Raw genomic sequence first — 27,882 nt, 5'->3', positions numbered from 1 at the left:
GTGTCCTGGTCCAAACACAGGGGAAAGAGCTGGTGACCTGCAAGACTAGGGTGACGATCCTTGATAGCATCAGGTATGTGATAGTTGTGCTGCACTTATTTGGAGGAACAACACTTTAAGAAGGTAGACATTCACTGAATGGCATCGACATACCACCCAAAATGTTTACCCATCCTGTACTAGTGCAGCCAGGCTGCAGTCTGTGCCATCCACAAAATACATTTCAATAACTCACCAAAACATTTTGATTTTCCTGCATCCACAGAAAAAGCCTGCAGGCTGAACCATTTAAATCAGCACATTCTTCATATTCTCCAGCAAGATACAGGTTGAGACAGGAACAAGTTTTACTTTCAAACATACTAATTCATAACTCAAAACCAAAAGAAACTGCTGGTGCTGGAAATCTGAGACAAGTACTGCAACAGGTAGAACAGCTGCCTCCCATCTTCAGCAGCCGAGGTTCAATCCTGACCAGTTCTGTGTGGCTTTTGCATGTTCTCCTTGTAACCACATGGGTCTCCCCCAAGTGCTCCAGATTCATCCCAGATCCCAAATGTCCTGGCTGCTAGGTTAATTGGCAGCTGTAAACTATCCCTAGTGTGGATAGGTTGCAGTGGGATCAGGGGAAGTTGATGGGCATGTGAGACAGAACAGGTTAGAGGGAAGTAAGTTGATGGGTTTGATCAAGGGCTGGTATAGACACAATGGGCTGAATGGCCTGTGCCACAAGAAAATATTAAATACCAAATAATCAGGAGGTTAGGGAGAATCTACAGAGCGAGCGAAAGACTGACCTTTCACCCGAAATGGGGAAAACTTAGAGATAAAGCAAGCATTAAGATGCAGAGAAGGACATGGTGCAGGAAAATTAGGGGAAGGTCTGCTCTGGGGTGGAAGGCAAGGTTAGTTAAAGTTCAAAAGAGCCAACTGTGCAGGGGGAAGTTATCACATAAATGTGGCGCTGAAAAAGCAAACTAATCCACAATCAGGTTCTGATATTTCATATCCCTGCCACAGAATGAAATACAAAGGCAACAATATCATGGCAGAAATAGTACAAGCATTTGTTTGTTTTAAACAAAAGCCCTGTAGAGGATATGGATAGGAGGGGTGGGGGTAATAGAGAGGGATGCTGTGATAAAGTGGAGATACAAGGAGAGCTCACTGAATGGGAAATGCAGTGATTGGGGTACTTCCCACGAGAAGAGAGGGGCAAGGAAGTCAAGAAGTGGATCACTGTGGTGCTCTGTATGCAGAAAGTGCTCATACTAAAAATGAATGGAACCGATAACACTATGAATGTGTAGAATGACTGATACCATGAATGTAAGGAGATTCATGCAGTTTTTTGTATCTCTTGCATATAATTTTTATGAAGACAGTTTATTTTTGAAATAAAAAGGTGGCTCACTGCTGAGGAATGCATTGAAGACTGCATTTGGAAAGGAGGTCTGGAGAAGAATGCAAGTGTCCTGTTTTTTGTTCACCGTACAGGTGCATAGAAGATCAGATAGTCCTCTATAGGCTGTTCCTGGGGACACATACTGAGATAAACATCATATACTGCTGGTAGCTCAGCTCAATGAGACACTCACACAGTTTGGTTTGCCTGAAACTTGTTGGTTTTCCAATGAGATGTCCGTGAGGGAATGCTGCTGCCTGCTATATTCCAGCATACAGGGATACACACTGAGGTTTGCACTGATGGTTGGTGCAACCCACACAAAGGCATTGTGGGGGAAGGAGAGCAGTCTAAGATCCTTCTGCCAGTAGACAATGAGGGGCTGAGTTTTGTGTAAAAGCCTCTCAAATACTTGAAACATGTTTTGTCCAAAGATAGTTAAGATATTTATTTATAAGTCACATGTACATTGAAACACACAGCAAAATGCATCTTTTGCATAGTGTTCTGGGGGGCAGCCCGCAAGTGTCGCCACCCTTCCGGCACCAACATAGCATGCCCACAACTCCTAACCTGTACGTCTTTGGAATGTGGGAGGAAACCAGAGCACCCAGAGGAAACCCACACAGTCACGGGGAGAACGTACAAACTCCTTACAGACAGTGGCGTGAATTAAACCCGGGTCACTGGCGCTGTAATAGCGTTACACTAACCGCTACACTACCATGCCACCCAGAATCAGGTTTATCATCACTGAGATGTGCCATGAAATTTGTTTTGTGGCAGCAGTACAGTGCAAGACAAAGACATAAAAATTACTATAAGTTACAAAAATAAATAGTGCAAAAGAGGAATAATGAGCTAGTGTTCATGGGTTTAATGGACCGTTCAGAAATGTGATGGTAGAGGGGAAGAAGCTGTTCCTGAATCATTGAGCTTAGGTCTTCAGGCTCCTGTACCTCCTCCCCGATGGTGATAACATGAAGAAGCCACATATGTGGCAATGGTATCTTGTACACAGTGTACTAAGACTACAAATAAAGTAAGCCATACATATTTTTGTGCTGTATATGTTTTTATAAAGTTTATGCTTGAAATAAAAAATTGCACCAAATCTCAATACAGCTACCACAAGGGTGGTGGGGGAAGAGCCACAGTCTAAGGTCCTGATACCACTGGAAACTGGGTCCTGTGCAACAGCTTTCCAAACATTTCACAGATGTATTGTTTAATGAGAAAACATGAGTGGTATTGACACTTTGAAAGAAAATGGATTTAACTGATGTTACAATGAACCTAGAGAAAGATATGTTCCAATTCTATTTACAATATATATTATGAATAAAGTATATTTTTGAAAAAGAAACTGAGAGATGATCATTGAGACAGAAGGTGTGAGGGGAAAAGGGAGATAAAAGAGGGTGCTGACTGCAGGAGAAAGAACAGCGCTGGGAAAGAGGGGAGCACTGAATGAAGAGGCTGGCTCCACTGACCTCGCCTACCTGCCGACTCTCAGTCCAAATGCCAAAATTGTTCTCAGCAGAACAAAGAACTTCAAACAGTGTCTGAGCATGAACCCCAGTCACAGCTCCAACCCATCCATATAAACAAGTACATTTATGCTACACCTATAATGCTGTAAAAAGCTCCATGGCACACTACGCGAATGCAATCAGGCACATTCAGGTGAGAAATATTCCCCTTTCCCACCCCTGCTGCCTTGGCAAAGCTCTCAGAGAATAGCCAATCCCATGTGAGTTCTCACCCACAGCAAACCAGGAGGGGGTTTATTTAATTGGCTTTATGTAATTATTCTTAGCTTTTTTTTTAAAAACAATGTAAGTGCACCAAAGGAGTCAGTTATACAGCACGGAAGGAGGCTGTTCAGCCCAACCGGTCCATGCTGACCAAGTTGCCCACCTGAGCTAATCACAGTTTCCTGTGCTTGGCCCATGTCACTCTAAACCTTTCTTATCCATGCACCTTTCCAAATGTTTTTAAAATATTGTAATTGTACTCACTTCTACCACTCCCTCTGGCAGCTCACTTAACATACCCACCACCCTCTGTGTGAAAGCTGCCCTTCAGGTCCCCTTTAAACCTTTCCCCTCTCAGTTTAAATCAATGCCCTCTAGCTTTAGACTCCCCTACCTGGAGAAAAGGCTGACCATTCACCTTGTAATATGCTCCCCCATAATTTTATACACCTCTACAAGGTCACCCCTCAGCCTCCTGTGCTCCAGGGAAAAAAGCCCCAGCATATGCACTCTCTGTAGTTCTCTGGCTTTTCCTTGCAGTTCTTCTTTTAAAAAAAAGACAACATTAACCACCCTCCAGTTTTCCCATAACTTACCCATGGCTAACGATGATACAAATCTCTCTGCCAGGACCCCAGCAATTTCTTCCCTAGCTTCCCTCAATATCCAAGGATATTAAAAGATTGTTTAAAAATCATAGGAAATATTCAAATAAAGAAATAATGCACAAACATTTTTGTCTCAGATTGCTCAGCAATGAGTCATTAAAGGCTCAGTTTAAAGTGCAGTCACGTTAATAGACACAGCCATCCACAGATCTTTGGCCAAGACTGAATGTGGCTGATCCTGAGAACTGCATGTCTGGTTTACTGGAATTGCACAGAGAGCTCATTTTGTCGTCTTGAGATCTTTCTCTGCATTGATCCTCAGCGAAGTCCAGCTCTGTGCACAGGTCTGTATCAACTTTGGTGGATAAGACCTCGGGCACAGATCTCGCGTCTCTTCCCACAAAGTTTCTGATGCTGATGAAAAATTCTGCCAGATTGTCAGAAATGGAAATTTTCAGTCAAGAGCCAAAGGATTGAAATGAGTGCAGTGTTGCTCTAATCCAGGTCAAGATCATTTCAGCTGCATGCCACTCTCTCCATGAGCATCATCCCTCCACCAGAGATGTGACAGCAGCATTCCAGGCTCCAGTCTACATCTGGGAAACCAAGCCTCTGACAAGAATGCTCCCTCGTATAAGATAAAGCTTTTCTGAGGCAATGACATCCAAAAGCAAAGACTGTTATGGCCCATTCCAATTGGTATGCAGAGATCCTGGATCATCCGTGCGAATGGGTTGGAAGTTTTGGAATTCTTTATTACCCTAAAATAGAGAAAGTGCACTTGTGAAATGTAATGACAAATTCCAATCAAGCAGACACTGAGCAGAAAGAGAGCAAAGGAGGGAGATATGCTCGCAGAGAAGACCAAAACAACATTAAGCTACTGCATCAGAGTCTGGGAGAAAATGTCCAAATGAGAGTAAATCTCCAACTTAAATAGGCAATGTGCCCAGACACAGAAAAAGTAGGAGAAATCATATATCAAGTTAAATCTAATCACTTATCATGCATGTTCACAGAAATTACCTTAGAGGCCAAGACCTCCTCTGGACTGTGTGTATTAATGTCTGAGAGACAGGGGTATTATAAACAGAACAGGAAGGTATATGTGAGCATGAGTTTGTAGCTGCATGTCAGTAATTTATAAAATATTAAATGAGTTTTACAGCAGAACGCTCTGTAGGAATGTTAACAAAATACCTGTGGTCCATTTTCATTACGGTTGCATTTATTTCTGCCTGTAATAAAAGAAAATAGTTAAATATTATGGAAACATAATATTTCAATTATGTGTGTCACACTGATAGTCTCCAAAATGTTACATCAACTCTCATTTGCTCTAATATTTTCTCAGATAATTGAACACCAAGTGCTGACGGTACCTCTGGTTAACTGGTTGGGGAAGGTCCAGGATCAGACACTGGGAAAGGGTTAAACCGTCAATGGAAGAGTCACTTTGCCCACAGGGTCCCAGTGACCCCCGAGAGTAAAGTGAAACCCCTGCTCCTGTGAAACATGGAGCAAATCAGGAAATTCTGCTCCCCTGGCCTGTGACTGTCACTGGGTGGAAACTCCTGGGCTCGGAGAGCACGGAGTCTGGATACAGGCTCCCAACCTGGACTGGGAGCTGGATCAGGGAATCTGCCTTCTCATTACTTGTCTTCAGAGACCGAGGCTTTCCACAGGACAAGGTCTGCCATCTCGTTCCCATTCACTTCATCATTCCCTGTATCCCTGTTCCTGGTGAAGCCTCATCAATTGGACATTCCACACACAGTCCACAATTTCCAAACAGTTAAAATGAACGGGCAGACAATCGAGCAGCAGCTCATTCCCCAATTTCCCACGTCTGCTCCCAATGGGCGAGGTTCCCTTCAGCCCCTCACCCCGGGAATGTGTGGGTGGAAACTCACACTGGGTCTTGTCACAGGAGCGGTGACAGATGGAAGATGTCCTCCAGCTCACTTATCTCCTCCTCCCAGAACCCTCCATCCCTGCCCTCCTCCCACTGGAGCACCCAGCTGTTCCCTCCATGGAGCCGGGAGTGGGCCTCACCCACCCCTCCCATCCTGGGAAAGGTTCCAGTGACCGATCAGCCTCTGTGGGACAAAAAACTTTCCAACTCAGACCCTGCCCCTGCTCCAGACCCTCTGCCCATAGGATTGCTGGAACCTCCAGATGAGAAATGACAAAGGTCCCATCGACCTCACCTTCAGTTACCCCAGGAATCTGACCATGCAGTAATGACAAAGGCTGGATTTTCCCATGTGGGGACCCTGCACTCAACACTCTCCCAAATGTACCCTCCCCAAAACCAAAGGCAGATCCTGCTGTGCAGATGTCCAGGGCAGAGGATCAAGTGGTGTAATAGGCCCACATATCGCTCTGGAAAACTTAGACACCACAGCCCTTCCCCACTCTGAAACATCAAAACTAATAAATCAATATTAATGAAATACCAAATTATTTAAAGATGCAATAAAATTAGAAAATGCTTGGGATAGTCACAGATCAGGAAGCATCTGTGGAAAGTGAAATGGTTAATGTTTGAGGTCTAGGATCTTTCATCAGTCCATGCAGTCTCGTGGCAGGCACAGCAAGAAATCACTGGAGCTCAGCCAGGAAGTTCCGGATATCCACATTCCAGCAGAACTCCCAACACCCTCTAGTACTTGTCCTGAAAATGCCCACAGCTCTGCAAGGAGCTTCCAGCAAAACCTGGGAAATATGGGCCAGAGCTGTTCCTGAATGACAGCAGCCAGTCAGGGTCAGACTGGGTAATGTGCTGGTGATTTCCCCACACCGCACCCTCTCAGAAGCCAAAGTGTCAGTGAGACCTGGGGGAAAGTTTTCACCGTGACCCAATTCCCTGGAAAGTGATCAAACCGCTGAAGGCTTTTATACTTACAGCAATAAATCATAAAGGACACAAAAATGACGACTGCATATTCGACCTTTGAGGTGAGGAGTAAACTCCAAATTTCAACATTACATCCCTGATCTGAAAATATAGAATGGTAAAGACACTGAGTAAACTGACACCAAGGGTCATCACATCCATTCACATCTCTAACACATCAATGGCACTTTCCAGAACAGCAACCTCAAATAAAATTTGAACAGAACAATTTGAAGAATGGACGTGGGGCTGTCAATGAATCACTGAGAGCTCGTGCTGCCCACATCTGATCAACTTCAGAAACTTGGCCACTGCTGTTGAACCTTGACGGACAACCAGCCTTCCCACTGCCTTGCTGGGCCGGGCAGACCTGCCCCACTGATATCCAGCACTGCAGCGATGAAGCCACCTCTGTTCAGTTGCTTCCTGCTGCTGCTTGGTGGGGGGGGGGGGGGGGGGGGGGGGGGGAACATACTGCCTTCTTCCTCCCCTCAAACAGACTCAACGTCCATATATAACAGGTGCCACTGATCCAGGCCATTGAGGTTCAAACTCCCCAATTTTTCCCTTCTAAAACTAAACCCTAGTGCTTGGTTGGTTTTCTGTATGGGCTCGTTAACCTGTGTCCCTGTACCACAACTTGTAGTGATGGGTCTACTTCTACTCCAACATTCCTTAGACGTGCACCTTCATGTGACCAATTGAACTTCAGCTATTATTTGACCTTACAACAGATTTACTGATGTACTAATGAACTGAGAGAAAATGATCCCAGCACAGATCCCTGTGGAACATCACTCCCGACCTTCGTCCACTGTCTCACAGCTCTGGTTATCCTGAGCTCCACTAACAATCCATACTGCAATCTCTCCCCAATCCTGCATCTTCTGGCCTTTGTCATTAATTATGGGATACTTTACTGAAGGCTTTTTGAAAAATTTGCATAAATTGCATCTAGCTCAAAACCCTTACCACATCTCTGTTACTTCCAAAAAATTCAATGAGGCTGATCAAGCAAAATTTTCCATTGAAATCAATGCTGATTATTCAATATTATATTTTTAATTTCCAGTTGTTCTATTTTCTCCTATTGCAGGAATCAGTTGCTGAACAGTCCATTGCTTTTCATAATATATAATAACGATTTTGACTTAAAATGGACATTTTAGATGGTCTGTTCAGCTGAGCATAAAAATGGTAAATCCAAAGAGTGAATGCATTTGGGAAGGTGCAACAGGGCAAGGGAATGTACAAATAAACAGGATGAACAGAAGGACCTTGGAATGCAAGTTGACAGATTCTTAAAGCAGAACGATAAGATTGTTGGTAAAGGAAGGCATTCTGCCTGCCTTTTAAACTAAGACACAGAAAACAAGAGCAGGGAGTTCCTGCTGGAACTACATACAATATTTGTTGTGCCACAGTTGAGCAGGTGGAGGCTCATCTCATTGGTACCAGCCCTTCCAAAAACTGATGCCAGCATCCTTTTAAAATAAAAATGGAACCTCAATTTCTCTTACCGGCCTTTTACCCATAGGCCAAATCCTCAGACATTGTTTCTATGCAATTTAGCGTGCAGCTTGAGCAATAATTCAGAGATTATTACCTTTGACTAAAGTAAATATTTTGTTCAGCAATTATTTCCATTTGCAAAATCCAGAGCTTCCTGCTCGAAAGAACCAAGATTCCATGCAACTGTACTTGCTACCTTGTACATCAGCAAACGCCCCCTTCTTTTTTTACATGCAAAAATTCTGAAGACCTGTCAGTCTCTGCTGACATTGATTATCTCTTTAACAGCTCATTTCAAGCCATGATTTAGCCTTGTTCCAATTTTATGAATCCAAGATTTTGTTCTTGGAAAAAGAGAGATTGAAGTACCTAACAACACAAACAGTATAGTTGCTTATGTAAAGTCCTCCTCACCAATATTTCATGGACATGCCATAATTGTTAAGCAATAGTAGAAATCACAGACTACATCTGAAAGCCAATGTCATAGACTCCTGTGTCCTGGTACACTGGCCAAAAAGACCCACCCACAGCAAGCAATATTGTGGGATCTGGTCAGAAAATAAATGACCTTAGTTCTGATTAACGATTCCAGATCCATGAATTCTGATAATAGTAAGTAAAATGAAGGAAACCTCCTGAATACCATCTTCTGCACTCCTCCTACTCATGAATCAGGACTACTCCACACTGAACACCCCTTGGAAGAAGTACTGAAATGAGCAAGGAGGCAAAATCTACTCAGGGTGGGGTATTTCAATGTCCAACAAGAATTGCTCTTGTTGCAGCACAACTAACAGCTGTGCACTGAGGCATCAGCAGACAGAAAATAAAATAGTGCGAGAGAAAAACCTCTTTGACCTTGCATACACAACTCTAATTGCTGCAGATAGATCTGACTACCAAGTTACAAAATTAAATAAATAGCACAAAAGAGAATAACAAGGTAGTGTTCACGGACCGTTCAGAAATCTGATGGCAGAGGGGAAGAAGCTGTTCCTGAAATGTTCAGAGTCTTCAGGCTCCTGCACCCCCTACCCAATGGTAGTAAAGTAAAGAGGGCAAGTCCCGGATGATGAGGGTCTTTAATGATGTGTTATCATGATAATTATGAACAGTACTGAGAAGTTGTTGGCAAACTCACAGTTTTGATGAATCTCTTTACTCCAGAAAGCGACTGAGATGATTATCAACGCAGTGTGCAATCCAAATAGAAACAAATTCCCAAGTTCTGTCAGGTACAGATGACATGATGATTAGAGAGTGTAGTTTCATCGACAAGATTGGAAATTTTATACAACTGATGATCTGCTTCTTACCAGTCCTTCTGTGGCATCTGAAAATACGCCAGCAATTAAGTCGCTGAACAGCAAATAGTTGAATCAAAGTCAAAACTAGGAGGATCGAAATGCATGTAGCAATCACTGGTAGAGAGTCAGAACCTGGAGCAAAGACCCAACAGTAAGGGTTGGCAATTCATGCAGAACTTAAGAAATTAAACCAGTAAGATGCAGTAATCCCATTCCCCAACACCGTTTATATATTGGTTCCAGGGATGTAGATGACACTGGAAGGGCCCACTCTCCTCCCTCCCTCCCTCAACCCCCCACCCCCCATCACCTGGATCACCTGCTAGCTCTTGCTCCACCTCTTCCCCACCTACCCCACCCCCCCCCACCAGCTTTTTTTTTAATATACTGGCTATCTCCCCTCTTTCTTCCAGTCCTGATGAAGTCAACTGTCCATTTTCCTCCATGGATGCTGCCTGACCCACTGAGTTCTAGCTCCTTTGGGTGTGCCACTGGAAAGGCTCCATTTATTTCTCATCTGTTTGCCCCTGACAGGGTGATGGTGAGCTGCCCACTGTAACTTCTGCTGTTCTCATGGTGATACTGGGTAGGGAGTCTAATGGCAATAAAGTTCCTTGGTGTGATCATGCTGATACCATGATGTGATCACTATTTTGTCATGGAGTCACAAGAGGCTGCACATGCAAGGATCTGGAGCCATCCAGAGCCCTGAGCAGCCCTTCCAGGTGAGTCAGTCTTACACATGAGAATCTCCTGGTGTTATTTATTGCATCCAGTGTTCCCGTAGTGGCCCCCTCTACATCGGTGAGACTGGACACAAAACTGGGCAACCGCTTCGCTGAGCAGCTTTGCGCCATCCATTGTTGCTGTTTGACTCTCTTGGTTGCCGGCCATTTTAATTCCCCTCCCTATTCCCACACGGATATGTCTGTCCTCAGCCTCCACTGCCAAGCCGAGGCCAAAAGCAAACTAAAGGAACAGCATGTTCTGCCTGGGTAGCCTACAACCTGGCAGCAAAAAGCACTGACTTCTCCAACTTCTGGCAATGGCTCTTCCTCTGTCCCGTCTCCCTTTCCCTTCTCCTCCTGCCCCCATCAGCACGTCTTTCCCCCTCCCCCATCCTCTTCATCTGCCCACCATCCACACACTCCTCCCACTGGTTCCCCTCCCCCACTGCTCCCCTCTGCCCTCCCCACCTCCCTCCCTTTTGTTTTTGAAAAAGGTCTACCTTCTTCTCCTATCCGTCTATCTCCTCTCTCCCATCTGCCTATCATTCCCCCCTCACCTGGCTCCATCTATCACCAACCAGCTCTTGCTCCACCCCTTCTACACACATAAAACACACACACCTCTCTTCTATCTTTCAGTCCAGACGAGGGTCTTGACTCGAAACACTGACTGTCCATTTTCCACCATAATGCTTGTGTGGTGCACCATTCCTTACAGGGAGCCATCATCACATCCTACTAACTTCAGCCTCTGCAAATTATCCCTGCAGTCGACTTCCACACAAATCAATTGTCTACTCATGTCAACAACATGCTGTCAATTCCACAAGTTTCAACATAGGGATTTTATCACATGCCTTCTGGAAGTTCAGATACCCAATATTTGCCCATCCACAACCTATCAATATTGAGCCCAACCATGCTGGGTGTGACCAGCAGCTCTGAACAGAACCCCGATATTCAACCATTAAAATCAAAACCTCCAGCAGGATTCCCTGCCCCCAGCTGTGGGGCCGAGGACTGCAGGTGCTGGTGGTCTGATAAAGCAGCTGTAAAGAAATGTACTGACCAAGATACTCATCCATTCCAACCAACCCTGCAGAGATTGGAGTTAGTTATTTTTATGTAGATAAATAACATTTGTGCTCAAACCTTTCATCATATTCCAGTGAAAGAGGGTAACAAGGAAGACAACAAAAGGCACAGTGTTACATATAAACAGGAAAGGCGTCCAAAATCTACACCTTGGTAATTCTATGGAGGAAAAGAAAACATGAGTATTAAAACTTTGAAAGTCAGAGAAACGGTTCAACACATGCCTCGAGAGAGAGTGTTCCACGTAACAGAACCGGACTCTGGATTGGTCAGGGTGGCGGTGATATTGAGTGTCCTAAACATGAGGCATCCCGACAACTCCAGAAGTGCAGAGACAACCCCCAATTCATTAACATCTCCATAATTCATCTCCTGAAGTCTTCCTACAATATGCATTGACCCATGAATAGCTATGACTGAGACCATTCGTCTGTTCCATCAACAAACTCTTTCTCCACTCTGAAATAACTGAACATACTGGTATCTCCTAATGATCCCCCTGTTCCTCTGCACTTCTGGATTTTGATTTGTGGAACATTCGCATCAGAACTGGTGAAGGAGAGCACTATCCCACTGGGAGAGACTATACCCAAACCATGCTGGGACCAGAGTTCTAACCAGTCAAATGTGGAGAGGTAAATAGGGCTTTAAAATGAATAAAGGCAGTGGTGGGGCAGGGGGAAGGAAGCAATATGGTTAGAGGGTCCAAAAGAGGGAAATCTGGAACGATCAAGAGAAATGGAAGCAGAAAGTGATTGTACAAATGAAAAAGGTGCCAAGCATGCAAACAAAAAAAAAATACATTAACAGATAAAGGTCTGGACAAGAAAATATGGCAATAAGACAAGGAAGTGTACAATTCAAATTAAAATTGTTAAGATGTCCACTAAATTACAAAGATAAATTGAAAGGTGCTTTATACAAAAGCAAAAGCATAAAGTACTTGCAACAAGGGAGATGAAGAAGCAGTGTAAATAGATACAAAATGATTGCCATTACTGAGATGTGGTTGCAAGGTGACCCAAGGCTGAATTTTTAAGGACATTCAATATTGAGGAAGGACAGGCAAGAAAGAAAGGAGGTGGAGTGGCGTTGCTTGTAAAGGATGAATTCTGTGCAATCTCCATTCATCGCAGTCTATATGAAAAAGAGATCTAATTGAAACTTAGAAATTTTGACAGGACTAGGCAGACTGAATGCAGCAGGATGGTTTCTCCTGGCCGTAATATCTACACGGAGAGGTCACAGACTCAGGATACAAATTTAGGATGGAGATGCAGAGAAATTTCTTCACTCGAAAGTGGCTGATGGGTGGAATTCACCACCAGAGGGCTGTAGAGACCAAGACCCGTAATATATTTAAGGAGGAAATGGGTAAAATGTCTTAATATAAAAGACATCTAGGGATATGAGGAGAGAGTGGGATGCAAGATCAGCTAGAATCCTACTGAATGGAGAAGCCAGCCTGAGGGTCCAAATGGCCTGCTGCTACTCCTATTTTCTATGTTTCTATTGTTAACTGTGTATCCCTTGTCCGTTTGCCCTCCCCAAATCACCCGACACTTCTGATTGAATTCCATTTGAAAATTTTATACATGCAATTAGTCTGTTGATATCTTCCTATAGCCCAGGACTTCCTTCCTCACCTTCCCATACTCAGTGGCCCCTACGTGTTCAAATCATTGATAAAGTAAAACACTAGAGTCAGCGGGAGATAGAGGAGAGATGGATAGGCAAATCATTGAGGAATGCAAGAGTAAGAATTATAGCAGTAGGGGATTTCACCTTCCCCAATTTGAAATGGGAATCGCCTTAGTGCAAAGGGTTTGGAGGGGAAAGGGTTGAAATTTTTCAAGTAATTTTTATAGTCCTACTTGACCTGATCTTAAGGAATGGAGCTGGGCAAGTGGAGGGAGTCTGACCAATCTGATAGAATTTTTTTTTCTTGAAGAGGTAACAACTTGTATTGATGAGGGTAATACAGTTGATGTGGTCATCGTGGACTTCAGTAAGGCCTTTGACAATGTCCCACATGGGAAAATGGCCCAAATAATTATAGCCCATGGGATCCAGGGCAAATTGCCTTAGTAACATTCAGAGGGTGATGGCAAGGGATAGTTTTGTGAATTGAAGCTGTGGTCAGTACTGGGACCCTTACTGCTTGTTAAATACATGAATGATCTGGATATGAATGTAGGAGGTATGATTAGCAAGTTTGCAAATGGCACAAAAATTGGTAGTTTTGTTGACCTCGAGGAGCATAGTCATAGGTACAGGACGATGTTGATCAGTTGGTAAAAAAAGGGCAGAAGAACGGCGGCAGATGGAATTTAAATCCGACAGATGAAAAGTAATGCAGTTTGGAAAGACGTACATTATGAATGGTTGGGCCCTACTAAGGAACAGAGGGAACAGAACCTTAGTGTAGAAGGCCAGGATCCCCGAAGGTAGTACTACAGGTAGGCAAGATGGTGAAGAAGACAGAGGGATATTTGCCTTGAAGAAGTTCTCCCTCAGATCACTTTTCAACCTCCTATCCCTTACCCTAAACTTATGCCCTCTAATTTTAGACACAGCTATGGGGAAAAAGCTTCCTGTTATCTATATTAGCCTGGGCATGGACTACAAGACCAGGGACGTTATGGTACAAAGGGGAGGTATGGTACAAGGCACGGTGGTATAGTGGTTAGCGGAATGCTTTACAGCGCCAGCGACCTGGGTTCAATTCCGGCTGCTGTCTGTAAGGACTTTGTACCTTCTCCCCGTGTCTGCGTGGGTTTCCTCTGGGTGCTTCAGTTTCCTCCCACATTCCAAAGACGTATAAATTAGGAGCTGTGGGCAAGCTACGTTGGTGCCGGAAGAGGGGCGACACTTGTGGGCTGCCCCCAGCACATTCGCAGTAACGCACAAAGATGCATTTCACTGTGTGTTTTGATGTACATGTGACTAATAAAGATATATTATATACATTGGTTAGGCCACAATTGGAGCACGATGTGCAATTCCAGTCGCCACACTATAGGAATCAAGTTGTTACATTGGACTGAGTGCAGGGGATGGAGTGTTTCAGTTGTGAGGAAAGACTGGAGAGCCGAGTTCATTTTCCTCGGGAGTGTAGGAGGATGGGGGGGGGGGGGGGGGGGGGAAAGCCTGATAAGAGGTGTACAAATTATGAGGGGCATAAATAGTATAGGTAGTAGAAAACATTTCCCCATAGCAAGTGCCCAAAATTAAAAGGGCATAAGTTTAGGGTAAGGAGTAAGAAGTTTAAAAGTAATCAGAGAAAGAATTTTTTCACCCAGGTGGCGGATGGCATCTGAAAGATGCTGCATCTCAGTTCACAGGAACTGGTGGTATCTGGGATAGGGAGCAGTTGATTAGTCATGTTTTACACTGTCATTTTTTGTTAACGTTAGTCAAGATTTACTTGGCAATGCCTGCATGTTTATATTTAAGTGCACAATGGACAATGACAATACCTTTGCCTGATTTCATCTTCCAGCAGTGCGCAAATATAGATGTAATAAGATTTGCTGAAGAAAACACCACTGCTATGATCGGTACCGCAACAATTACAGCATCGCTGGCAGAAAGGCCTGCAATTAAAATCAAGTCTGATTAACCAAACATGTAACAGGGTAGCAGAGAAATCATGAAAGCTGTCAACTGTTGCAACAACCATTTATCTCCTGCAGGGAAGGGAATGTGCCACCCGTTCAGTCTTACCAACCTGTGACCCAGGCCTGCACCAACTGACTCAACATGCCCGCTAAGGTGTGTTAACAGGTGACTGAACTGTTTGATTTCCCAGCCTAATATGGATGATTTATGGGGCCTATTCAGTCTTTCCCAGGACCTCCAGTCCAATCTTTCCATGCCGCCTGCAGCCCATCTTCCGCATTGGCTGCTCCTTTTGGCATTGGGATAGCCAGATCTTACAGTGCAGCCAGTTATCCAAAAAATCTATGGTTAGTTTCTCCTGACACCCACAATAACCTGTTATGGAAAGGCCACATGATATCATGGGAAAATTACCAAATCTCCCTCCCCAAGCACATAATTCTCTGTTGCATCTGCCAGGCATGAACCTCTCACAGGGGGAAATTCCTTGTTGGTGCCATTCCACAGCTTTGTCACCCAATTCCTCCCATTCTTTTTGCCAGAGGGTAGTTCTGGCTTGATTTCCATGATGTGGTCAACGATATGTTAGAGGTGAGAAAGCACTCTCAGTTAGGAGGTTGGTGTCCATATGGTGAGTGACAATCATCTGACAATTACATATCATGGTCACCCACCAGCCATATCACTCCTGTTGTTAGTAACTGGTACACCAGATGATGCAGAGTGCCAGGGAATAGGGGTGAGCTTTAGGCAGCTGCTACAATTCTCCAATCCATTCAGTGATGCCCAAAAAACTTGAAACATTTTGCCAACTCCTGTGACCAAAGGCTGCAATGAATTTCTCCAATGAGAAACAGGAACCTGCAATTTCACACCAACTTTCACCTGTGGTCCAGGAGCAAGTCCCAGCCAATGAAATGCAATCACTGTTGGAGGGAATGAGGCATCCAGTCCGTACTGAGCGAAGCTGAACAAAACAGCAATGTGACAGGAACCAGCGAAGCTGCTTTCGTGATGCTGGTTGAGAGAATTAGTTTCTTGGATATTTGGGAGAACTCTCCCACTCTTTTGGAAATATTGTCCTGGGACCTTTTACATCCTCCCCGAGGAGCACGACAGGACCTCATCTTCATGTCTCACCCAGAAGCAAAGATCTTTGAAAGCATAGCCCTTCCTCAGCAATGTGTCAGCTTGCATTGTGCTGAATACTCTGGAGTGAGACTCGGACCTACAACATTTGTAGGTCCACGGTAGTGTAGCAGTTAGCGTAATGCTATTACAGCGCCAGCGACCCAGGTTCAATTCCTGCCGAGTTTGTACATTCTCCCAGTGTCTGCGTGGGTTTCCTCCGGGTGCTCCAGTTTCCTCCCACATTCCAAAAAGACGTACAGCTTAGGAGTTGGGGGCATGCTATGTTGGCACCAGAAAGGTGGCGACACTTGCAGGCTGCCCCCAGCACATTCTCAGTAACGCAAAAAGACGTATTTCACTGTGTGTTTCGATGTATATGTGACTGACAAATGAATAATATCTACCTTAATCAAGGGAAGGTTGAGAAATGTGACAAGGGTTAGTCTGACCTGCAATGTGGTTCAGTTTCATTGCAGATTCTTTGGCTACAATCAAAACACGCACCTGCTTTTACTAGTATTGGACAACTTAGGGAGTGAGAACTTTAAAAGGGCAGATTCGCAACAGAGTCAGTTTCAGAATATGTTGAGCAAAACATGGATGGAAAATTACAGAGCATGACTTGATTCACAGATAGAAACTTACCCTCTTAAAGTTAGACTAGTAGATGGTGTGCTTACAAGGAGAGAAACAAAACAATGGGAATGAAAAGGCCGAAATAGTTGTTCTACCCAACAGAAAACCTTCTGGTGATTTCAAGCATGGCTTGAAAAATAGCAAATCAGGCAGGGAAGGGGAATAATGGCCATAATGAAGCCTCCCAGCTCTCCTTCCTTTTAAATGAAAGGAACAATGGGAGGTTGCACAAGCCAAGCTTCTGATTTTGCATCCTTGATGGTAGGTTGATTGTGGGGGGGGTGGTAAGAGGGGTAGGAAATGATCTTGGGTGACATGCAAAGTGGGCAAATGGCAAATCAGCGGCCAGTCTGGCACCATGAACCATCTTCGTTTCCATTTCTCATAACGGAAATATAAAACAGGCTGCCAATTCCCTATCGTTCAATTTCCAGGACAAATGTCATGAGCAATTTACTAAAAGATATTCTCTCAGGAAGGACCATAGCAGTAAGCATAGCTTGATGTCTCTTTCTTTAAGATGGTTCATGTTAATTGCAGAAATTTTAGTCACTCTTTCTGCAATAAACTTGGACGACTCTGTACTGGCCTGGTCTTCCTACTTAAGGAAGGACACAAGAGCTACAGAAGAGAGTGTAGGAGTAGGCCAAATTGCACCCGAGCCTGCTCCATCATTAATCAAGGTCATGTGACAGAGTGCAATGAAGGTTTGCCGGCTGTTTCATGGGAAGGATTATCCTATAAAGAAAGATTAAGCAGACTGTGCCTGTACTTTCCAGAGTTTAGGAATGGGTGATATTCTCACCAAATCATTCAAAATTATTTCATGTGTCAATGGGATTGATGAGGAATGATGTATGTCCCTTCTGGGGTGTCAAGAACCTGGGGTCATAATCTGAGTACAAGGGGTTGGCTATTCAGGATTAAGGGGAGGAGAAATTTCTTCACTGAAAGCCAGTGGATCTTTGGATCTCTCAACCCAAGAGGTGTCAAATGACCTACTCCTGCTTTCATTCATTTTCTTCTTGTTTAGGGCTGAGACAAGGCATAAACACGGCAACAATTGCCCAAACTGACCCCCATTTCTTTACCCTCCCCCCACCTGCAATCCATCCCAGCCAATATGCTTTCCATTTCCCTGCCCACTTTCTCCCCAGCTGGGATCCACATTGGACTTGTTCCCAACAGGAACAGGACCCCAGGAAATTTTCCCAAGTTACCATTTATCCTCCACTATACCTGGCAGATTAAGCAGAGCACAATGGATAATCAAGAGCAGTAAAACTGGAGCAGAGGAAAAGATACCAGGTTGCTAACACGTCAGAACCAGGCCGACTAAAGAGAGTTCGAAGTTGATAAAAAGGAGAAGAGAGCAAAGGAAAAGGATAAGCAAAATCAGGCAGCAAACACAAAAGAGAACCCAAAAACTATTCTATAAAAATATGATCAGTAAAAAGGGAAGTAAGAATAGAGGGTGACCAGGGTCCAACAAGGAACTTTACTCCCAGAGCCAGAGGGCATGGCTGAGCTACTGAGTGTTTTATATCAGCTTTGCCTAGGTAGAAGTTGCTGCTGGAATATCAGCAAAAGAAGATGTAATGGAGATTAATAGCATTAGTAAGTTAATCAGCCACTGTAATCTGCCCCTACTGAGAGGAGTGATAGAATCTGGGGAGTAGGGGGCATGTGATGGGAATGTGGGGAGAATAGATTACAGGAAAAATTAGTGAGGTAATACAAATGACTCCGAGTCAGCATAGATTTGATAGGCTGAATAGTTTCCTTCTACTTAGAAAGGAAATATGAAATATGGAGATTCTGGAGGGATAAAAGATGACAAAGCTGTTTCTAAAAAGGTTAGCTGTACTTAAGATGAATAAAATCATGTGGTACAAACAGAAGACATCCTATGGTGCTAAGGAATACAAGGGAGGAAACTGCAGAAACCCTGGCTATGATCTCTCAAACATCCATAACTTCAGGGGTGGCATCTACAAATATTACATTCTGTGTCACAAAACAGTGTGGGGGACAACCCATCAACTGCAGATTGATCAGTTTAACCTTGGTAGTTTGGAAAATTCTAGAAACAGTCAAGGAAAGAGTTAACAGTCATTTGGTAAGTTCGGATTGGCTAGAGAAAATTCAGCATGGATTTGTTAACCAACGTGATACAAAATTTTGTTGAAGTAACAGGTTGTCAATATGCAGTGGAGGAGATATACAAAGAATTCTAAAAGGCATCTAAGAAGGTGCCATCACTGTGGAATAAAAAGGGCTGGGCAGCATGGAGAGAAAATAGGTGACAGGAAACAGTAGTAACAAGTTATTCTTCAGACAGGAGGGAAGGGTACAGTGAAATTTTCCGGGGGTCAGTACCAGGATCACATTTCTTAATTTATATCAATAATATGGATGTGTACAGAACACAAATTCTAAATGTGCAGATGATACAAAACATGCAGGTGTAGTGCCTACTCCCATGTAGGGTAGTTAAAGATTTCAAGGTGATAATATACAGCCTGTTGGAATAGGTGACAGATGAAATTTAATGTGGAGAAATGCGAGGTATTACATTTTGATATAAAAGTGAGAAATAACAATATAATAGAGGGCAGAATTCTAAAAATGGGTACAAGAACAGAGATCTGGAGGTAAATGGCAAAGGTCATTCAGAGTGACAAGGCAAGTTGAGACGGTGGCTGGAAATAGACATGATCCTGGTCATCATAAATACAGACCTATGGTACAAGGCTGAGAAAGGTCATGAACTTTTCTGAAACACTATTTCAACAACTGGAGGAAAGGTGTGAAGGCTTTGGAGAAGCAGAAGAGCTTTACCAAAGCGGTTACTGGAACGAGGGACTTTTGTTATGTGAATAGACTGCACATCAGAACAAAGGAGATTGCAAGAGGATCTGACAGAGGTGTTTAAAATCACGAATAGTAGAGGTGGTGGGGGGGGGGGGGGGGGGGAAGCACAGTGGCACAGCTTGCAGAATTACTGCTCACGGCTCCAGCGGCCTGTCTTCAGTCCTGATCTCGGGTGCTGTCTGCATGGAGTTTGCACATTCTCCCTGCACCTGCATGGGTCCCCCACTCCCCCAACACCCACCGCCCCCCAGTTGTTCCAGCTTTCTTTAAAGACACGCGGGTCGGTAGGATAATTGGATGCTGTAAATTTGTCTAGTGTGTAGACGAGTGGTAGAAGCTGGGGAGAGTTAATGGGATGTGGGGAGAATAAAATGGGATTAGTCTAAATGTGTGGTTGACGGTTGTTGCAGATTCAGTGGGTTGAAAGGCCTATACCTGTGCTATGCAGATAGAGAAGATCAAGAACCAAGGGACAGAATGAAGATGAGTGGCAAAAGAACTAAAGCTGGTTAGGATCTGGACTGCATTGCCAGGGGTCAGAATGAAATCAGTCTCAATTTTAGTGTTGAAAAGAAACCTGGATATAAGAATTTGCAGGTTGTGGAGAGCAAAGTGGAGAGAAAGACTAGGTAGTTGCTCTGACAGATCAATCCATTGCAAATGCAAACCCGATAGACCTTTCTACTGATTTTCATTCTCCTCCTGTCCATCTCTGCTGTACTGCTGATTTGCACAAGCTGTATTCAAAAGTTCGCCAGTAGTAGGTGATCATAAATTTACCCTCATGATGTCATCCATAAATCAAGCTTACCATGAATAGTTAGGGTGTAGTTTGCCTGGACGGAGGTGACAGGATTGCTTGCAACACAGATGTAAATTCCACTGTCACCTTTGGAAGCATTTGAGATAACAAGTTTTCTGTTCCGATCTAGTAGCTGGTGATGCGGGGGCATTTCCCCTCCATCTTTCCGCCACTGATATGCACGGGCATTTCCAATGACCTGACAGATGAGCTGGATGGTGGAACCAAGGCAACCAGACCTGCCCTGTATTGAAGGTTGTGACAGTTTATCTAAAGAGAAAAATATTGCACTATGAGCTAAACCATTTCAGTCTTCTCTTGAAATATCACCCATGACATTGCATCAAATGCATATGAAAGAAAGGATTTTCATTTGTACATCTCAAAATGTTCACTTCCACGAGCTCATTTTTAAGGAGCTTTACTTTAGCAATGACTGTGCAGGGACTACTCTCGGCTTTGTGATGAACAGGAATGGGATGGATGACCAGTCAACGTGACATTAGAGAGCTGGAAGAACAGTGACTGGGAAACAGGGCAACCTTCTCCACAAAGTATGATGGATCTTTATCTCCACCCAAAACACTGCAGGGCAAGAGGATGCTCCGGATTATACAGCCATCACTAAAATAAAGATTACATTTTGTACAAAATCAATGTAATGTGACTAATATCATTCAAATATGTTTATGTTTTGCCACTAGTAATAATCTATTTTATTAATCTATTATTAGCCATATCAAATTCGCATATAATGGGATCAATGGACAGATATTGGCTGAGAAAGTTATTTTATTTTTAAAAGGATCACAAAATGCTTATGTTTAAAGAGGTATCATGGCTGCACCAGTGCCAAGAAAGGGGAGGGAGCGAGCGAGCTCCAAGAGTCACCCAAAGACAAGTGGTAGGATGAGGCACGTGCAGTGTGCTGGGGGAGAGGTGGGATACAGAAACAGGTTTCATTGCTGACTTCACCCAAAGTGATAAAGATGCGAACCCAAAGTCAACAAGGAAACAGACCAGGGAATGACCGTAACACTATAAAACACAGGAGTATGACATGTGATATACTAGATCTATTGGTTTTAATTTTACAGAATTCTCTAGATTCAGGGAAGGTTCCATTAGACTGGAAAATAGAAAATGTAATTCCTTTCTTCAAAAAAGGCAGATAAAAGCCTGAAACTACAGGCAGCTAGCTTAAGATCTGTTAAAGAGAAAATGTTAGAAGCTATTATTAAAGGTATGTTATGATCAGTGGAACACTTAGAAATAGTCACAGTGGTCAGGTAAAATCAAGGTAGTTTTGTGAACGGGAAATGATGTTTGACCAATTTATTAGAATTCTTTAAGGTAGTAACACGTGCTGTGAATAAAAGAGAACCTGTGGAAGCACTTAAGTCAGATTTCCATAATGCATTTCATAAGCTGTCATATCAAGGATAAGTGTGCAAAATAAATACTCATGGTATAGGAAGTAACACATTGGAGTGAATAGATGATCATCTGACTATCAGGAAACAAGCAGTCAAGCAAATTTTTTTTCTGGTTAGTATGATGTAACAAGTGCTGGGCCCTCAACATTTTATATAAATGAAGGCACCAAAGATTGCTAAACTTTCTCACGTCACAGAGACAAGTAGAAAGTAAGCTGTAAAGAAAACAGGAGGCACCTTTAACAGGATATGTACAGGTGAAGTGAGTGGTCAAAGATCTGATAAATGGAAAATAACATGGAAAAATGTGAATTTGCTCATTTTACAGGAAAAATAAAAAAAAAAGCATCATTATCTAAACGGTGACAGATTACAGAGCTCCAAGAAACATGATTTGCAAAAGGCTAATTACGCAGGCAGTGATTAGAGTCATGGTTGTAGCATAGAAACAGGCCCTTCAGCCCACCATGTCCATGCTGACCTTTTCTGCCCATCTACACTAATCCCATTTGCTCACATTAGGTCTGTATCCTCGTCTATTTAAGTATCTCTCTAAATGTCTCTTAAACACAGTGATTGTATCTGCCTCCACCTCCTCTAGCAGCGAGTTCCAGATATCAAACTGTGTGTATAAAAGTGCCCCTCACATCTCCTTCAAAAATCCTTCCCCTCACCTTAAACTTATGCCTCCTTTTTTTGATACCTCAACCATGGGAAAGCCAATAGAGTATTCTCCTTAATACTGGGGAATTTAACACAGAAGTAGGGAAATAATGTTTCAATTGAGTACAGAATTGTTGAAACCTCATCTGCGGCATTGTGTATACTACTGGTTTTCTTACACTGGAAGCAATCCATAGAACATTTACCAGACAGATGCTTGGAATGGGTTGGTTGTCTTAAGATGAAAAGTTGGACAGGCTCTGCTTGTATTGGCTGGAACGGTGAAAGGGACTTGATTGAAACATACAAGATCCTGAGATAACTGGGAATATATGCCCACAATATATCCCCCAGTGGGAAAACCTAGAACTAGGGGACATTTACTTAAGAAAGATGAGAAAATATTTTTTTTGAGGGTTCAGAGTCTTTTAAGGCAGAGATTAACATATTAGTGATAATCAAGAGCTGAAGGACTACTGCAGGAAGATGGGATTACAGTTATACTTGGATCACACCAGATTTTATTAAATAGTGAAGCACGCTTGATGGGGCCAAATGACCCCATAATTCATATATTTGCACAAAAGCAATAAAGAGAAACTGTTCTCACCAGCAGAAGGGGAAAAGGACTTGAGGGCCATAAAATGGAAATAATCTGCAAAATAACCAGAAAATGCCTAGAAAGTCTCTTTTAAGCAGCAAGTGCTTAGGATCTGTAATGTACTGCCTGGGATGGTAGTGAAGACAGATTTATTTATAGAATTCAAAAGGGAGCTGGGTAACTACATTAAAGAAAATAATTTGCAGTGGAGCAAGATTTGTTGGATTGACTTACAAAGAACCAATGAGGACTTGACCAAGCCGAGGAGCATCCAACCCTGCTGTAATCACTCAGTGACAGAAAGATTGAAGCTACTCACCAATGATTTGCACATTTATTGTTCTCTGTTCTTTACCATCTACGCTGATGGTATAATATCCCTGGTCACTTGTGCTTAAATTGCTTAATAATAAAGCTCCAGTGGAAGGATTAAAATTTAAACGGCCTTCAAAATGTTTGTTTGGTTTCTCCCCTGGATGATTTGGTGCAACATTCACAATAGTGAACCAGTCTCCATCGCTGCGAGTGAACTCCCATACAATTTTACGACCGTGGAGATCGTCACCGTGCCCAGATTCCAGCAAAACGCTCGAACCAAAGACACCGAACACTGGCTTCATTTCTGCTGGTCGTTAAAGAAAGAAAAACATCAGTTAAATCGTATCCTTGAAAAAGCTGAAATGTGGGCAGGGATCAAGGCAAGGTGGTACATGGCACACAGGCACGAGAAAAGCTCTCAACAAGAGGCATATGTGTGACACTCAGGCCTAGAAAAAAAACAGAAAATGTTGGAAACATTCAGCAGGTCAGGTCGCATCTGTGGAGAGAGAATGAGTTCATGTTTGAGGTCGAAGACCTTGCATCACAACTGTTGAAAGTTCACAATCTGAAATGTTATTTCTGTTTTTCTTTCTACAGAAACAGCCTGGCCTGCTGAGTGTTTCCAGCATTTTCTGGTTGTATTTTAGACTTTCAGGATCTGCAGTTATTTCCCCGCCCACCCCCCTCAACTTCACCCACAGGCCGTAGCCTGTTTCCAGCTTAATCCAGTTGCAGCCACACAAACTCTCCCAGCCGGAGCTGGCTCTGGGATCATTTTTGGACATCTCAGCCAGCAGCGCCGACAATGATCATGAACCATAATTAAATCACTTTCCTCGCATTACTTCTTACCTTTTGCATTGATTGGCTTCCACAGCAAGTAAAACAACACAAATGTCACCAGGCGCTTCACCTGCCATCTCAAAAACCTCCACAGCCTGTGAAAACTCAATGGTATGACTCCAATAAGCCCCACCTAAATGTGGGCGGCACCAGATCTGCAATTGCACAGCAGGGGAGAAAAAAAACTCCCAAAGATCTGGAAGTTTAGCAATGTAAATCGGATCATATATGGGTTTGTTTGGTTGGTAACGTTAAGTTGATTAGGTGGGTGGGTGGTTGCCCAGTGGAAGGCCACCATCTTCCAAAGTGGGTGTTGCATTTGAGTAGCTGAAGCAGAGTGAAAAGAGAAGTCTCATACATCCAGACCTTTCAAAAACACGCTACTTTTAACTTCTTTAAGAAAATAATAAGGGTGGCACAGTGAGACAATACTTAGCGCTGCTGCCTCAGCTTCAGGGATTGGAATTTGGTCCTGAGCTCGGGTGCTATGTATGTTGAATTTCTGTTGAGTGTTGTGATTTCCTTCAATAATCCCAAAGACCAGGCTAACTGGCCACAGTCAACTGTGTGTAGGTAAGTGGCAAAATAATGGTATGGGAGTTGATGGGCATCAGTGAATGATTTGCTGGACTATAGGGAAATAAGAAGGAATAGGACTGATGAGACTACCCTTCCAGGAGGTTGCATGTTCCTGATGGGCTCAGTGCTGCTTATCTGATGCTATGTGTCTGTGATGCTGCTGCAAGTAAGTTTTTCATTGCACCTGTGCACACATGTAATTGTGCAGATGACAATAAATTCGACTTTGACTTTTGATTCATTGATTGCCGTCCTATGTCATAATGAGTAAGTAACAAGATACGGGCAATACCTGACGTCATCTTAGGAAATGAAAATGGCAGGTGGTGAAAGTGGACGGTTTGGAACACTTTAGGAACAGCTACCATAATTCTGTATGTTTCAAAGTCCCAATGGAAAGAGATAAGGTTGGTCCTCAAGTTAACGTCCTAAATTATGGGAAGACATAGTGCAAGAAAGGACCTGGTGAAAGTAGATTGGGAGCAGACATTTGTGGGGAAAATGACATCCGACAATTGGGAGTCTCTTAAAAGAAAGTTGGCCAGAGTTCAGTGACAGCGTGTTCCTGTAAGCATGAAAGATAAAAATAACAAGATCAGGCAAAAGATATTGAAGGTTTGATAAGGAAAAAAAGGAAGCATAGAACAGGTAGAGGCAACTACAATCAAGTGAGTCCCTTGAGGAATATAGAGTTGCTAGGAGAGTACTTTAAAGAGAAGTTTGGAGGGTAAAGGGCGGCCATGAAGTATCCTGTTCTGAGGATCATCTGAAGTATCATCTGATCATCAAGTATCCTGTTCTGAGAGAGACTGATCTCACCAGCAGAAGGGGAAAGGACTTGAGGGACAAGAAATGGAAATAATCTACAAAATAACCAAAAAATGCCAAGGAAGTCTTTTTTAGACAGCAAGTGCTTAGGATCTGTAATGTACTGCCTGGGATGGTAGTGAAGACAGATTTATTTATAGAATTCAAAAGAGAGCTGGGTAACTACATTAAAGAAAATAATTCACAGGGGGGCAAGATTCGCTGGAAGTTGTGAAGAGAACAAGGCTACAAGAGGATCTGGACAGGTTAGGTGAGTGGGCAAAGATCTAGCAAATGGAATATATTGTGGAGATATAGGAACTTGTTAGATTTGGCAAGAAATAAAACAAACAAAATTATCTAAATGGCGACAGATTACAGAGCTCCCAGATGGATGATTTGTGAAAGGCTAATTTGCAGGGGAGCAGGATTTGCTGGATTGACTTAAAGAACCAATGAGGACTTGACCAAGCCAAGGGGCATCCAACCCTGCTGTAAACACTCAGTGACAGAAAGATTGAAGCTACTCACCAATGATTTGCACATTTATTGTTCTCTGTTCTTTACCATCTACGCTGATGGTATAATATCCCTGGTCACTTGTGCTTAAATTGCTTAATAATAAAGCTCCAGTGGTATGATTAAAATTTAAACGACCTTCAAAATGTTCGTTTGGTTTCACCCCTGGATGATTTGGTCCAACGTCCACAATAGTGTACTGGTGTCCATCGCTGCAAGTGAACTCCCATACAATTTCACGACCGTGGAGATCGTCACCGTGCCCAGATTCCAACAAAACGCTCGAACCAAAGACACCGAACACTTGTTTCATTTCTGCTGGTCGTTAAAGAAAGAAAAACATCAGTTAAATCGTATCCTTGAAAAGCTGAAATGTGGGCAGTGTCACGGAACCAGCAACAAAAGAAACACACTGAGCATGATTCAGTGTTAAAAACTATTTTATTAATTACTACTTATGATAATACGTAAAATAAAAGTAAAAATGTTAGTATGTTAGAATTCAAAAATGTTAAACCTCGAACGTTAACCCCAAAACTAAACTCGTCGTGTGTGTGTGTGGCAAAGTCCAAAACTCCCAGTTCCGGAATGGTTCTTAAAGTTCAGTTCCGCAAGCCATAAGGTGAAACATGAGCAAGGGCTTCTTCAACAACCACCATTGTTGGAAGATAAGACGTAGACGTAGAAAAACAGAGAGAGAACACATACGAAATCCAAATGTTCCACGATGGAACCCAAACGACACTCCAGTGTTTACTCGTTAGTGACTTGCTCACCCCGAAAAGCATTCGAATCGTGGTCGTCCACACACAAATACCTGTTTCCTTCTACAGGTCAGCAACAAAGTGAACTCCACCGGATTACTTCCAATTTCCATACATGGATTTCAGTGGCAAACACAGTTATAGTTTCTCATCCATCGATAGAGAAATCTAGCAGGCTGGTGTCTCTCTCCCTTCTCTCTCTCCTTCTTCTTCTAACTTCTTCAACAACGTCATTATGTCCTTTATATTCTATTGATGTAAGCACGTCCCACACACACATACACACACTCTCTATCTTAAAGGGACTTTCACTGAGTCCGTAACAGCAGGGACCAAGGCAAGGTGGTACATGGCACACAGGCTCGAGAAAAGCTCTCAACAAGGGGCATACGTGCGACACTCAGGCCTAGAAAAAAAACAGAAAATGTTGGAAACATTCAGCAGGTCAGGTCGCATCTGTGGAGAGAGAATGAGTTCATGTTTGAGGTCGAAGACCTTGCATCACAACTGCTGCAAGTTCGCAATCTGAAACGTTATTTGTCTTTCTTTCTACAGATACAGCCTGGCCTGCTGAGTGTTTCCAGCGTTTTCTGGCTGTATTTGAAGACTTTCAGGATCTACAGTTATTTCCCCGCCCCGCCCCGCCCTTCAATTTCACCCACAGGCCGTAGCCCGTTTCCAGCTTAATCCAGTTGTAAAGCCGCACAAACTCTCCCAGCCGGAGCTGGCTCTGGGATCATTTTTGGACGTCTCAGCCGGCAGCGCCGACAATGATCATGAACCGTATTTAAACCACTTTCCTCGCATTACTTCTCACCTTTTGCATTGATCAGCTTCGACAGCAAGTAGAACAACACGAAAGTCACCAGGCGCTTCATCTGCCGTCTCAAAAACCTCCACAGCCTGTGAAAACTCAACGCTACGACGCCATTAAAGCCGATTTAAATGTGGGTGGTGCCAGATCTGCGATT

General features: G+C 43.3%; 1 protein-coding gene across 3 annotated transcripts; it reads right to left on the bottom strand.

Moving 5' to 3' along the window:
• Nucleotides 1–1,892: 1,892 nt before the first annotated feature.
• On the bottom strand, nucleotides 1,893–27,882 carry LOC127585946 (hepatocyte cell adhesion molecule-like). Of its 3 annotated transcripts, XM_052043701.1 has the most exons (12): nucleotides 27,729–27,852; nucleotides 26,965–27,317; nucleotides 26,160–26,462; nucleotides 23,398–23,700; nucleotides 20,388–20,648; nucleotides 14,794–14,910; nucleotides 11,372–11,473; nucleotides 9,501–9,623; nucleotides 9,326–9,412; nucleotides 6,679–6,771; nucleotides 4,971–5,008; nucleotides 1,893–4,531 (listed from the first exon to the last, which is right to left on the bottom strand). In XM_052043701.1, exons 3-12 carry the CDS (start codon nucleotides 26,458–26,460, stop codon nucleotides 4,451–4,453), a joined length of 1,506 nt encoding a protein of 501 aa, XP_051899661.1. In that variant the 5' UTR covers nucleotides 26,461–26,462; nucleotides 26,965–27,317; nucleotides 27,729–27,852; the 3' UTR covers nucleotides 1,893–4,450. The 3 variants fall into 3 exon arrangements, with proteins under 3 accessions (XP_051899661.1, XP_051899660.1, XP_051899662.1); XM_052043700.1 differs by lacking the exon at nucleotides 26,965–27,317 and having other exon boundaries at nucleotides 27,729–27,882; XM_052043702.1 differs by lacking the exons at nucleotides 23,398–23,700; nucleotides 26,965–27,317 and having other exon boundaries at nucleotides 27,729–27,882.

The sequence above is a fragment of the Pristis pectinata genome, chromosome 34 (genome assembly GCF_009764475.1).
Source record: "Pristis pectinata isolate sPriPec2 chromosome 34, sPriPec2.1.pri, whole genome shotgun sequence".
NCBI lineage: Eukaryota > Metazoa > Chordata > Chondrichthyes > Rhinopristiformes > Pristidae > Pristis > Pristis pectinata.
This window is presented reverse-complemented; position numbering and strand designations above follow the sequence as displayed.

Excerpts from the sequence above, each read along its gene's own strand:
- LOC127585946 (XM_052043700.1), bottom strand. The coding sequence starts at position 27,789 with ATGAAGCGCCTGGTGACTTTCGTGTTGTTCTACTTGCTGTCGAAGCTG. Across the intron at positions 26,463-27,728 it reads GAAGCTGATCAATGCAAAAG|AAATGAAACAAGTGTTCGGT; the intron begins GTGAGAAGTAAT and ends AACGACCAGCAG. Across the intron at positions 11,474-14,793 it reads GAAGATGAAATCAGGCAAAG|AATTACCAAGGTGTAGATTT; the intron begins GTATTGTCATTG and ends TTTCCTCCATAG.